The following is a 14,671-nucleotide window of genomic DNA, read 5'->3' on the forward strand; positions in this document are numbered from 1 at the left end:
TAAGCGTTCTCTAGTTACCCTGGTTTAATGGAAATTTAAAAAATCGGACCGGAGATACTTCAGCATAGTAGAGCGTTTATTTCCGGCAGGTGGTCGCGATTAGCATCTCATGCCATGTATAAGCTAGTTGGGGCGATATCCATAAATCACTACAAAAGAAAGACGTCACGTGTCATTTTTAATAACGACGCAAATATTTTTAATTGTTATCAAATGGTTTTTTTTCCCGACTCTGCGGCGATAAAGGTGACATAAAAATTCTTACATTCTGAAATATTCAACTTTCAGTTTGAGTGCAGCAGCCATGGTTTTTCCTACTGACCCTTCTATTATCTGTACCTACATTATGTGCAAGGAGAGACAGGGAGACAGTACTATCTGTACCTACATTATTTACAGGTAAAATCAGGGAGGCAAAACGATCTCTACCTACATCGTTTACAGGGAAAGACTGGGAGGCATTACTACCTCTACCTACATAATGTGCAAGGAGAGATGGGGAAACAGTACTATCTACCTATATTATTTACAGTGAAAGACTGAGAGGCAGTACTGTCTCTACCTAGAATCACTTACAAGGAGAGATCGAGAGGCAGTACTATCTGTACCTACATTATTTACAGGGAAAGACTGGGAGGCAGTACTATCTGTGCCTACGTTATTTACAGGGAAAGAATGGGAGGCAATACTGTCTCTACCTATAATCACTTACAAGGAGAGATCGAGAGGCAGTGTTATCTGTACCTATGTCAGTTACAGGAAAAGGGGAGTCCGTATTATCTGTGCCTATTTATTTACTGGGGAAGACGGTGAGGCAGCGCTTTCTCTAGGTACATCATTTACAGGGAACGACAGGAAGGCAGTACTACCTCTACCTACATCACGTACAAGGAGCGGCAGTACTATATGTACCTATATCACATACAAGAAAAAACAGGGAGGCAGTACCATCAGTACCTATATCGTGTACAAGGAAAGATCGGTTGGTAGTACTATCTGTACCTACATCATGTACAAAGAAAGATAGGGAGGTAGTACTATTTGTACCTACATTGTGTACAAGGAAAGATAGGGAGGCAGTACTATCTGTGCCAACATCATTTACAGGAGGAGAATGGGAGTCTGAACTAGCTGACATTTCTGCTGACCAACATTCTGGTTTCTCTTTAAGTCTTCCATGAAGTCTGTCTGTCTGCATCTGGATGTCATCTCCTTCGTTCTGTTCTGAGAAGCTGTTGTGACGGCGCCGGCGGTGCCATGAGGGTTGTGCCTGAAAAGAATGCGGTCCGGATCCTTTCTGGCCGAGAGAGGGGTACGCAGGCGCAGGGAGCCCAGCGACTCCTACAGTGTTTGGTAGAGGATAAAACACGGTTCATGAAATGGGAGGGCAAGGTAAGCGATCCTATACATTTTATCTAGGGTGTTTCTCCCCCAAATAAAGCCACCAAGTGCAGTGATGCTCCGGCAATGGAACAACATATCACGTGACCAAAGACTCACAGCAAACTTTTATTCAAGTTTTGTTTTACCTGTATCTTTTAATAGAATCCAGTTCTACTTACTGGCTAGGTTGACTGGTGTAGATATAAAATTAATTTGCAATTAAAATATATTCTTCATCAGTCATAGGCAACTAGTAATTTAGCTGCAGAATACTCAAGTGCTCTCGGGCAGGTTGCTTAAAGGGATTGTCCAGTTTGATCTGCTCCGTTCCTCAAAAACTATCTGATGAGGTCAGCCTCATTGCTTGAGAAGTACACAAGTTTTATTTTTTTTTAGTTTCAAGAAGTTTATTTTAAAAGTGTTTCCGTCCCTTTAAGCATGATATAAAAGAATTCAGAAAGTCATACGTGACTGTATGAAGGTGCAATGTTTATTTAGGTATGGATGTCCACACAATTTGTCATTTTTTTTTTGTCATTTTCATTAATTTCCATGTAGATGCACTCCTGGTGTATACCTTTGACATTTTTCCCCTGTATAGGTATACAGTGGCATTCGTTGCCTATAGGGTCCCATTGTATTGAATACCTCTGTAAGGAATAGCGTCATCTATTCTACAATTCCATACAGTCAAAATGTTATGCCAACGCGGTATGCTCTTTCGGCATACGTCGGGTCAATACATCGGGTATGCTCTTGGAGCTTACTCAGCGCATATGCCGAATGTGGCGTTCAAATGTGATGTGAACACAGCATAACTTCTTTCCAGGTGATGAGATCTCTACTTGAGAACTTGTTGACACACAGTAGACGTTACAAAGTCTTATTCTACAGCTCCATAATACATAACCGAAGGGATTCTGTGTGCTGACGTACGGGCTCTGCATGCGACTCTGCTGTCTGCATGCGACTCTGCTGTCTGCATGCGACTCTGCTGTCTGCATGCGACTCTGCTGTAGAATGCACCTGTTACTCAGAGGTGTTACCGCATTATCGTAGGTTTACTTATTACACATTTTGCTAGTATGGCAGTGCTGGAGAAATGGTCACTGTGTGTAATCCCCCGTGATCATCTGACCTTCTCCCTCTGGGTGTGCTTTCCAGCTTGCAGTTTTATTTGGAATAGTGTCTGTTGGTAATAGAGAAGGGCCACAATTGTGATCATCTCCGCACCCCAGCGAGTTAAATGTATTCAGAGACCTATAGCGGATCAGCCACAAGGGCTCTTCTCAATGACCGTATTAGATCTAACCTTATGACTATTGTCTCTTGTCTTGTTTACTTTGCAGAAGGTGGAACTTCCAGACAGTCCGCGTTCTACATTCCTACTGGCATTCAGCCCAGACAGGTGAATTCATCCTCTACCCTCTCTCTCACTGGCAGGAGTGACTGTATAAAGCTGCTCAGCCTGCTGGCAGGGGATCATCTACGAGAGTCCTTCTCTTCTGCCAAGAACATGTAGAATACATTGGTCTAAGCCTAGAAATGGCAACATTACTCTAAAAACTGATAGGGTATTTTTTGGAGATGCCATCGAATCTCTCTCTTTAAAGAGGCTGTCACCACATTATAAATGCCCTATCTATTTTCACCAAGTTATGAGCAATTTTAGATTTATGCTAATGACTTTCTTAATGCCCAACTGGCCGTGTTTTTACTTTTGACCACCTGGGTGTTGTACAGAGGAGTGTATGAGGCTGACCAATCAGCGTCATACACTTCTCCCCAATCATTTACTCTGCACATAGTGATCCTGCGTTGTTCACTATGTGCAGCCACATACACCCACATTAAAGGGGTATTCCGGAACTAAAAAATTACATTTATTTAAATAAAACAATGAAAAAGATATAACTTTCCAATGTACTTACGTTTCATCAGATGGCTGTAGCGTCGTATATCCTCCTCCGTCGCCGTCCCCTTAGCAATGCAAAATCTGCACTTCCTGTGCAGACCCGTCCATTTGGTCTTCTGCCTTGCTTCCGGTTTCCGGCTTACACACTGTACGGTTACGTCAAAAATGACGTAACCGTACCACGTGCTTCTTTATTGAATTAGAGCATGCGTGGTGAACACACTCCACCGCGCATGCTCTGTGAAATTATGTGGCTGCGTCTTCAGCGGCCGTGTATATTACACTGCGCATGCGCAAGGTTGAAGGTGTGTAGCGGTGTGTATACGAAGTTGCAGGAATAACGGCCGTTTCGGCCGTCTTCCCGACAGGTGCAGGAGCTGTGACAGCTGCTGTCTCGTACAGCAGCTGCCGCAGCTCCTACAGCGGGGACCGATCGCTGTGTCCCCGCTGTCTAACCCCTTAAAAGCCGCGTTCTATAGAGATCGCGGGTTTTTAGGGGTTAAGTTACCATCGCCGGCCTGCTACACGATAGCGGCCGGCGATGGTTACTATGGCAACCGGACACCAAACAAAGGCGTCCGGCTATGCCATCGACGGAAGCCTAGTGGGTCCTGACAAAGTCAGGACCCACTATGCTTGCTGTCAGTGAATAGCTGACAGTTCTAATACACTGCACTACGGATGTAGTGCAGTGTATTAGAATAGCGATCAGGGCCTCCTGCCCTCAAGTCCCCTAGTGGGACAAAGTAATAAAGTAAAAAAAAAAGTTAAAAAAGATGTGTAAAAATAAGAAATTAAAAGTTAAAAAAATCCCCCTTTTTTTCCCTTATCAGTCCTTTTTTATTAATAAAAATATATAAATAAACGATACATAATTGGTATCGCCGCGTCCGTAACGGCCTGAACTACAAAATTATTTCGTTATTTATCCCGCGCGGTGAACGCCGTAAAAGAAAATAATAATAAACCGTACCACAATCACAATTGTTTGGTCACTTCACCTCCCAAAAAATGTATTAAAAATAGATCAAAAAGTTGCATTTACCGAAAAATGGTACTGATGGAAACTACAGTTCGTTACGCAAAAAATAAGTCCTCGCACGGCTTTATTGATGGAAAAATTATAAAGTTCTGGCTCTTAGAATAAGGTAACAAAAAGTGAATGATTTTTTACAAAACGTATTTTATTGTGCAAACGCCATAAGACATAAAAAAACTATAAACATCTGGTGTCACCGTAAGGCCGAGTTTACACGAGCGTGTGCGTTTTGTGCAAGCAAAAAGCGCGGCGTTTTGCGTGCGCAAAAAGCACTTAACAGCTCCGTGTGTCAGCCCTTTATGATGCGCGGCTGCGTGCTTTTCGCGCAGCCGCCATCATTATGACACTCCGTTTGGATGTTTGTAAACAGAAAAGAACGTGGTGCTTTTCTGTTTTCATTCATCCTTTACAGTGCTGTTGCGTGAATCACGCGCGTCCCACGGAATTGCTTCCGTGCGACATGCGTGGTTTTCACACACCCATTGACTTCAATGGGTGCGTGATGCGCGAACAGCGCACAAATATAGGACGTCGTGCGTTTCACGCAGCGGACATACGCTGCGTGAAAATCACGTACCTGTCTGCACGGCCCCATAGAGTAACATAGGTCCCTGCGACGCGCGTTGCAAAAACGTATAATACGCTCGTGTAAATGAGCCCTAATCGTATCGCCCCATAGAATAAAGTGAATATGTCATTTATAGCGCACGGTGAACGCTGTAACAAAAATAGAATTAAAAAACAATAGAATTGCTGTTTATTAGTCACCGCGCCACTTAAAAATAGAATAAAAACTGATCAAAAAGCTGCATGCACCCCAAGAAAACTACAATGTATTCCTCAAGTGGTCTAGTTTCCAAAATGGGATCACCTTTTGGGGGTTTCCACTATTTTGGTACCACAAGACCTATTCAAACCGGACATGGTGCCTAATAAAAAGGCGGCCTCAAAATCCTCTGGGTGCTCCTTTGCTTCTGAGGCCGGTGCTTCAGTCCATTACCGCCCGAGGGCCACATGTGGGATATTTCTACTGCAGAATCTGGACAATAAGTATTGAGTTGCGTTTCTCTGGTAAAACATTTTGTGCATAAACTTTCTAAATGCTGTTGTGAATACTTTGAGGGGTCTAGTTTCTAAAATGTCGTGTTTCATAGGGGTGTCTAATATATAGGCCCCTCAAAGCCACTTCAGAACTGAACTGGAAGCCCAAAAAAAATAATTAGGCAATACTTCGCTTCTATACGAACTAGTTAGCGATTCACAGTGTGATGAAGTAAGGGGAAGCAGCGCTTATACGAGCGGTGCACCCCCTTCAAACAGCCGATGACTTTTCAGTTCACAGGTAGCAGAGTTACATGATGGGGAATTTGTTTTCCTGTTGTGTAACTCTGCTACCTGTCAATGGAAAAATCAGCTGCCAGAGTGAAAAATGTTTCCACACAGAGGAGTACCGCAAAGAAACACCTGGGAATCAGACATGATGGACTAACATTTTTCCCTGTGGTGGATGACTTTTCAGTTGACAGGTAGCAGAGTTACATGAAGGGGAATTATTTTTCATCGATGGCTAGTTAGGAGCGCTGCTTCCCTTTAGTTTTTTCTTGCTCACTGTGAATCTCCGACACAGGATGCAGCGGCGATCCACAGGTATTGCTCCTTTTATCCCAATTCACATGTTAGAATTCAATTTTTTTTATTTTATATATATATATAAAATACAGTATTTAAAACTAAGACTGTATAAACAGTTAATATACATTTAGAAAACTTATAATTATAAAGACCAAACTTTACGTATCATCATATAGGGTCAGTGTTGTTTAAAAACGCAGATATCCAGTGATTTCAGCTTGTGCTAGCAGTAATAGAATGAGAGCACCAAAATGAAGACTGGGATTGCAGAAGTTAGTAGAGCTGGGTGTAGTAGGCGGAGCAAGTGCACTGCTGCATGCACATTGCATGCTGGGACTAGAGCAGTGCATGCAGGGAGGAGAAACACAGGAAGAGAAGAGGAATGAACTTACTGAGCAAAACAAACCTCTCCAGGTAAACAATAGGGAGTAATGTTACTAAAACCATTTATTATCAAGAAAAAGCTAGACAGAGTGCACTAATATCTTAATAGAGGAACATTGCATTGATTTAAGAAATAAAAAAAAGTATTGGAAAACCCCTTTAACGTTACTGAAATTTCTTGACCGTAAATAGACAATGCATCCAACCAGGACAGGATGTCTATTCACAATCCCGACACTTCGGTACTCCTCTGTACAACGCCCACTTGGTCTAAAGTAAGACACGCCCACTTGGGCATTAAGAAACTCATTAGCATAAAGCTAAAAATCGCTCATAAAGGGGTAAAAATAGATAGTTTTTCTAAATAAAAAGCATTACTGTCACCTACATTACAGCGCCGATCTCCTTATATAGGAGACAGGACACTTATAATGTGGTGACAGAGCCTCTTTAAGCTTTTGTTTTAGTCATCCTAGCAATGCTGTTAATGTACTTACACATTAGGCATTGCTAAATGTCTTCATAAAGGGCCACCAACCTCAAACGAATGAGTCCTTATATTAAAGGCTATGTACACCTTTGAGAACGTGTTTTGGTGCAACTTTGTAATTCCGTTTTATTAAAAACCCTGTTTTTCTTTTTGAGATGCAGCTGTTTCTTGCACTGAGACCTGAATCCGTCAGGTCAGCAGGACTAACGGGTTCAGTATCAGCGGGTCCTGCGTGTCTCCGATACCCAGGATCGAGCTGCTGTCGATCACATCTAAGTTCATAACCTAGATATGATCGATTACAGGTGGATCCTACAGATATGACGGATTCAGGTCTCCGCACAAGATACAGCTGTTCTGTATACAGGATACAAATCAGCTGTATCTCAAAGTAAAAATAATTTTTAATGAAATGTAATTACAAAGTTGCCCCGATCACATTGATACACTTTTTTTAAATAATAATAATTAAAAAAAACAACAAGTTTTCAAAGCCAGTTACTGTATGTTCCCCGGATTACGGGCAGCATATAAAACAGTGGCAGACTGTCACTTATGTGGGAATGGTTTGTTTTTAAAATTTGCGTTGCAGCGCCATAGGAGGGAGTCCGGGGTAATCATGCGCTGCCGCTCCTCCCTCCCAGCCGCCACTGACCGCTTTTTCCCTATTATTGTGCATAGTGAGAAAGCTGTCAATAAGCAGCTGGAGGAGTGGCCGCTCATGACTACGCCTTAAAGAGTGTGCGTTCTAAATGGTCAACTTTTTGATTGTCCCTTTCTAATTTCTATCCGATCCAATGTTGTTATGGAAACCATATTGTCAATTACAATAATATCTACGTCCTACCTGCCTTGAATAGCGGAAGTTATGTGTATATATGTTGGGAATGTATGGGATCCTCACAAAGTTTTCATGACAACACTGTACCTGACAAATCAGAAGGGCACATGCGGGCATCAGGATGTTTCAGTAGTGCAGCCTCCGGCTTTGTGTCTGCAACATTAATTGATCATTTTTCAGCAAAGTAGTGAGATATTAAAAAAAAAAAGGTTTTCACATTTTTATTGTTCTCTAAAGAGACTACGTTTTTTTTTTACGGACGGTTTTTCTGTTCTTTTTTATTTTTATTTTTTTTTTTATAAAAAAAAAGTGGGTTTTGGCTATTCGATCTAAACAATATTTTGGGTAGAGTGTCTTGTCCATATTCTACAAGTTACAGCAGTGGTTCGGAGCCTCTTCCTGCATACACTCATTACTGCGTCTATTTTTAACGCTTTAAAGCGTTACGCCTCATGCACACGATAGTGTAAGACGGCCGGAACCCATCCGTTATCCGTGGAAATATAGGACAAGTCCTATCTTTCCACGGATCTGAAAGTCAGGTCTGTTTTCACAGACCGATTCACCCGCTAAGGTGAATGGGTTCGTGAAAACTATCGGACGGCATGAAAAATGGCCCAAGTGGGACTCGGTCGTGTGCAGTGGCCATTATAGTTGGACGTGGTAATGTTTTTTTGTAATATAATTGTATGTTTATACGTCATTGTCTGACTTCTGGAGCAGATCGGTCATGTACACTTTATTCCTGCAGGACCCTGCTGGCATCCACTCACGTCAATCACAACATCTACATAACAGAGGTGAAGACCGGCCGATGTATACATTCTCTGGTAGGACATCGCCGCACCCCGTGGTGTGTAACGTTTCACCCCACTATTCCAGGCCTCATTGCATCCGGTTGCCTTGATGGTGAAGTGCGTATATGGGATTTACATGTGAGTATTTAAATTGCTGTATAGGATGAAAACTATAGCTCAGAATCAATGTACATGTGCGATCCCCCTCTTCATTCATTCTCAGTCTGGACGTGGCGGCCAGTTCGCCAGTCCTGACTGGAGTTGGTTGACCCCCTGCTCTCCAGATGAGTTCGACACTTATTTGTCAATGTATTAGTTCCTATTCATTGCTCTGATAGAAATCTGCTCCCCATGCACTGGCTTAGGCTTCATGCACACGACCGTGCCTGTAATTACGGGAACGGACGGCCGCGGACAGCCGGCCTTTTTTACGAGCCGTTCTCCCATTATAAAGTATAGGAGCATGGTCTGTAAAATAAAAAAATAGGACATGCCCTATTTTTTTTGGGCAGGTTTCTACGGCACAGACACCCTCCCGTAGAAATACGGTAAGGTGTCCGTCGGCCATAGAATTTAATGGGCACGTAATTACGGGCCGTTTTACGGTCGTGTGCATGGGGCCTAAGTGGTGAGCTTGTGGTGGGCTTGTGTTTATACACAGCAGCCAATCTGAAGAAGCAGGGCTGCAGTCTGAACCAATGATGAGACGGGGGGTGTGTCTCAGACTCCCTGTAGGCAGCGTAGCTAAGCTGTAGTCACAGATAATTACCTATAGGTACCGACCTACATAGAATTTTTTTTGTTCGTGTTTTGAGATTAAGGTCTTACATAGTTGTCTTATACATTCTAAACATAAGTGCGATTTAATGTGGTTGTGCGCGGGATGTAACAGCCTCTCTAATACTTTCTTCTCCACAGGGCGGGAGCGAGAGCTGGTTTACAGATAGTAACAACGCGATTGCATCTCTGGCCTTTCATCCCACCGTTCAGCTGCTTCTTATCGCCACTGCTAATGAAATCCATTTCTGGGACTGGAGTCGGCGGGAACCCTTTGCCGTGGTGAAGACGGCCAGTGAAATGGAGCGAGTTCGGTAAGTTCGACGTCCTAAGAGACCCCATAAGACCGCAGGTTGGGTATTTCTTTGATGTGACTCCAAATGAGTCGGTTTTCTTTGTTTCCCTTCTTCCCTATAAATGATCTCTTCATACTGTATATACTGTTTTGTATCGGTTCTATGGATTACAGCCTTTTTTTTTTTTAAATCACATATTTGCCACTGGGTGTAAAGCTGGCCACACGCCTAAGATAAAAGATGGCCGATTATGGCCGTTTCGTCCGACGAGCTTGGAATATTATAATTGAATGATTGTTTGCACTGGCCCACAGCAGACTTCCCGCTGCAAAAAATGTGATCTGTTGGTTTGAATTCTTTCAGCCGTTGCCGGCTGAAAATAAATGTGTGTGGCATGAGCAGCCAAATACGGATGATCATTTTCCACTTTCCGCAAGCCCACTCTGGATTTTCTGCTCCCTGATTGGCTAGTTTAGTCTGGCATGTTGATGATCGGATCATTTGTACGAATGATCCGCCTTAAAATCAATCGGCTACATTGTGGCTGATCATACTCTTAAAGGGGTTGTCCGAGCGCAGGTCGATATTTCATTACTAATGACCTATCCACTGTATAGACCATCAGTATATGATTGGTGGGGGTCCGACACATGGACTACTCACCGATTAGCTGTACAGGGCACTGGATGTTATGCAGTGGCCGGTGCCAGAAGCAGACGGCTCCGGTCACAGTATAGCGGCGCTTGAACAGGAGCAGAGCTGGAGTACTGCAGCACGGCCGCTATACTGTGACCGGAGCCGTCTGCTTCTGGCACGGACACGCGGAGGCAGCCGGAACAGCTGATCGCTCTGAGTGTCGGACCCCCAACGATCATATACTGATGGCCAAGTTTCTACTAACGAGGTGAATGTAAAACAGTCTTGCGAAATCTTATATAATACAAGGGCTCATTTTCATGCCTTTCAATTTGACTGCAAGATGGCAAAGGGGTCTGGGCTTATTGTGTCTGGGGTCCTATTTCATACGGAGCAGTGGGGGGGGGGGGGGCTCCTGCTGCAGTTAACGGTCCAAAGCTGGCTATACACATTAAAGTGGAGGATTTTCACACTGATGACCTATCCAAGTATATGATCGGTGGGGGTCCAACCCCTGGACCGATTAGTGGCAATGCTGCAGTACTTCAAGTGAATAGGAGCAGAGTTGCTGTTCTGTAGCACGACCGCTATGCAGTATACGGAGCCATCTGCCTCCAACACCAACCACTGTATAACTTCCGGTGTCCGGAGGCAGCCGAAACAGCTGATGGGTGCAGGGTCCGGGGGTCGTTTTTGTCATATCTCAGACCTTATTCTGCATGTTTTACATTCATCGTCCTAATAATAGGCTCTGATCAAGGATGATGGTGTTTGTCACCGCCGCTTGTTAGTATATAATAGAAGTAAATCTCATGCTGCATGTCCCTGATAACTTTTTTGCTTTTTGCTACCTGTCATTGTAATGCATTACAGGAAGCCCGGATGGGATATAATTGTCAGGAGAATGTCCTCATTGTGTCTCAGTCTCCGTTTATGAAAGAACGCCGCCGCTGTGTAATCTCGCACGTTTATTGGAGAGCTAGGAATTTGCAGCTGTTCCCACTTCAGCCATTGTTCGCCTGATTTTCTCATGTCTTTGATCACTGACGTGATAACAAGCTGTTGTCGGCTGCATATCGGGTGCAGTAAGACATAGCACGATGATTTTAAGATGTCTTTGACTCTGGTCAAAGCATCTTAACCTTTTATCCGTTGCTTTTTGTTTTTTACCTCCCATCTTTGAAGAGGGCATGTCTAGAACAAAACAAACCCGGTATTATTAATATCCGACATTGGCGCACAGCTATTGGTAACATCCCTGTGACAACTTTTGCCGCAGACGTGGCCCTTTAAAAAGCTGCACCAAGCCACGCCCACCACGTCACTTAAAAGGTAGCATGTGCATGTCAATCACACTTTCAGGGACCAGTTTTAAAGGGAAGGTTCACCTTGCACTAATACACATTAAAAAAAAGCAACTATTCCAAAAGCCTTCATTAAAAATGACCTATCGTTTTTTGTATACAGCTTCTATGCAAACCTATGTGTCTCCAGGTTTACAAACCACAAGCAAACTTGTGCAGTAAATTCCCCTTTTTCTTAGTAACATACATACGTTTGGGCAAGTTAGCAAGAAGTTCGGGACCGATGGAAGAGAGTATGCCTGCTGGTCTGCATAGGAGCTGTAGACACAAAACGACAGGACCGTTTTAATGAACACAGTTTGAAAAGTTGCTTCATTTTAAATTCATTAGAACAATAAACAAAAAAGTTGCAAAGATGGACATTAACGAGACGTTGACACTTGTAGGCCATGGGTATTCTGAAAGGTTCGGCAACTTTCACTCAGTGCTGCACATTTTTCAAGATCTCTGCTTGCTGTCAATGCCTAGAAACACTTAGGGTTTCAGCCTCTGGATGTACACACTTCTCTTATGTTTATATTTTTGGATTTAGTCATAAAGGGTTTCTTTATTTTGAGCAGCAATTTCTGCCGATCATGAGTTGAAGGCAGCGGCGGTCCCGCTGCTGTGGGAACGAAGAATATAATTTTACCCAGGAAACTCCAATAGACGTTTAAGTCTTATGTTATTATCTAACCGTCTATTTATGTATTTTTCCCACAGATTGGTACGATTTGATCCTCTTGGGCATTATCTTCTTACAGCTATAGTGAACCCTTCTAACCAGCAGGTAAGATTCATGATGACTACACTGCCCATCATGGAGCCAAAGGTAAAACTGGTCCAGGTTATCCTCGCCACAAGCTGCAAAGCGCCTTCACAGCCTTGACCACAAGGAAGACTATGCTGGAGGGTCAGGATCTCTCCTGTGCCATCGGTAGCCTTTGATGTTGCTGGAGAGAAGGAACAACCAGCATTTGTTTTAAGATTTCCCGGATACTACTGTCCTCATCCTCTGCAGCTTCTATTGTGTTGTGGCCATATACTGCACATGAGATCTTACAAAGTCAGCTCACATCTACTCTGCACACTACAGTAGACCACTTTTAATAGTGGTTTGTTAAAGGGTAACTATAAACTTTTAAAAATCTTTTGACATGGCATAAGTTTTGATCGGTGGGGGTCCGAGCTCTGAGGACCGAACCGATCGCTAAAGCGAAGCGGCAGAAGCACTGGGGTGTGCGCTCAGCCACTTCTGTTCTGATCGTCTTTTCTCGGAAAGCCGAGCAGTTGGTGGACGGGCTCATAGACTTTCTTTTGGGCCCGTACACCGATTGATCGGCTTTCCGAGAAAATTATCAAAACGAAGCGGCTCGTCCGAGCACTTCTGACGCTTCGTTTTAGCAATCGGTGGGAGTCTCCGTGCTCGGTCCCTCACCTATCAAAACATCTGACCTGTCACTATGACATGTCCAGAAGTTTTTTTGTTTTTTTTAAAAGTTTAGTTACCCTTTAAATATATTTTATTACCACTCTTACTTTTATGATAATTTGCTGAGGCGTGATGCAGAGACTTGAGATATAAAACGTGGCCTTCAAACTTAACCCCTTCCCGTCATAAACAACTTTCAAATTTTAATTTTTGTTTTTTCCTCCCCACCTTCCAAAAGCCATAACGTCTTTATTTTTCTCGATCTAGTACTATGAGGGCTTGATTTTTGCGGGACGAGTTGTAGTTTTTGTAGCACCATTTATTTTGCCATATAATGTACTAGGAAACGGGAAAAAAATTATTTGTGGGGTAGAAAATGAAAAAAATCAGTGATTCCGCCATGGTTTTTTGCGCGCCGTTTTTACGGAATTCACTGTGCAATTAAAACAACATGTTGACTTTATTCTATGGGTCAATACGATTACGGCGATATCAAATATATATAGTTTTTTTTTCTATATTTTACAACTTTTACAAGTAAAAACCTAAGTGTAAAAAAGAATTTTTATTTTGTGTCGCCAAATTCCGAGAGCCGTAACTTTTTTTTTTATTTTTCCGTCTAAGTGGTATGAGGGCTTATTTTTTGCGGGATAAGCTGTAGTTTTTAATAATACCATTTTGGGGTACATGCGACGGTTTGATCACTTTTTTTTTTATTTCATTTTTTGTGGGAGATTAGGTGATCAAAAAATAGAGATACTGGCGTTTACTTTTTTTTTTTTTTACGGCGTTCACCGTGCGGGTTAAATAATGATATATTGTAATAGTTCAGACTTTTACGGGCGTGGCGATACCAATTATGTTTTTAATTTTTTACTATGCTCTAGGGGGAAAATGGGAAAAGGTTTTTTTTTTTAACTTTTAATTTTTTTTTGTACACAAAAAAAACCTTTATTTAACAAATGTTTACTTTTTTTTAACTAATCCCCCCACGGGACTTCAACCAGCAATCGTTGGATCGCTTGCACGATATACTGCAATACTAATGTATTGCAGTATATAGTGATTCTGACAGGCATCTGTTAAGCCCTGCCGGAAGCAGGGCTTAATAGGTGTACAAAGATGGAGGACCTGGGGGTCTTCATTAGGCAACCATCGCCCCCGCGATTGTGTTGCGTGGGGCGCGATGAGCTGTTAGAGGGGGTCGCCCCCGTCTTTCTAACGATTTAAATGCTGCGGTCGCTATTGACAGCAGCATTTAACGAGTTAAACGAGCGGGATCGCGCTCGAGCGAGATGCCGCTCATTACTCTGAAGTGTCGGCTGTAACATACAGCCGACACCGGCATCGTATGAAGCGGGGTCACTCCGTGAGCCCGCTCCATACTTCCCCTACCCGGCTATGACGTAACTGTATGTCATATGTCGGGAAGGAGTTAAAGGGGTTTTATGACATTAGAAAAACACACCTCCTTTCTCCCGGATACAGCGCCACTCTTATCTATGGGTTGTGTTTGGTATTGCAGCTCAGCCTCATTAAAGTAAGTGCTACTGAGCTTCAATATCAGATACAGTCTATGGACATGGGTGGCGCTGTTTTTGGAAGGAAGTAGCCATGGCTTTCCAAATCTCATAGAACCTCTGTTAAAGTTTACCTCCAGGCAAAAAGGAAGACTTGACTGCTCCTAAATTAGTGCCGTTCTGGGC

The 14,671-nt window shown here is 43.0% G+C and overlaps 1 protein-coding gene across 2 annotated transcripts in view; it reads left to right on the forward strand.

Moving 5' to 3' along the window:
- The window catches only part of AMBRA1 (autophagy and beclin 1 regulator 1), a 79,116-nt gene that overhangs the window by 12,612 nt on the left and 51,833 nt on the right, over positions 1-14,671 (forward strand). For both annotated transcript variants that reach the window (XM_075837920.1, XM_075837919.1), the window contains exons 2-6: positions 1,172-1,392; positions 2,733-2,791; positions 8,436-8,619; positions 9,400-9,572; positions 12,257-12,323. In XM_075837920.1, the coding sequence (XP_075694035.1) occupies positions 1,258-1,392; positions 2,733-2,791; positions 8,436-8,619; positions 9,400-9,572; positions 12,257-12,323 (618 nt within the window). In that variant the 5' untranslated portion in view covers positions 1,172-1,257. The remainder of the gene's footprint in view (positions 1-1,171; positions 1,393-2,732; positions 2,792-8,435; positions 8,620-9,399; positions 9,573-12,256; positions 12,324-14,671) is intronic.

This window comes from Rhinoderma darwinii, chromosome 9, assembly GCF_050947455.1.
Source record: "Rhinoderma darwinii isolate aRhiDar2 chromosome 9, aRhiDar2.hap1, whole genome shotgun sequence".
In the NCBI taxonomy this organism is placed as follows: Eukaryota; Metazoa; Chordata; class Amphibia; order Anura; family Rhinodermatidae; genus Rhinoderma; species Rhinoderma darwinii.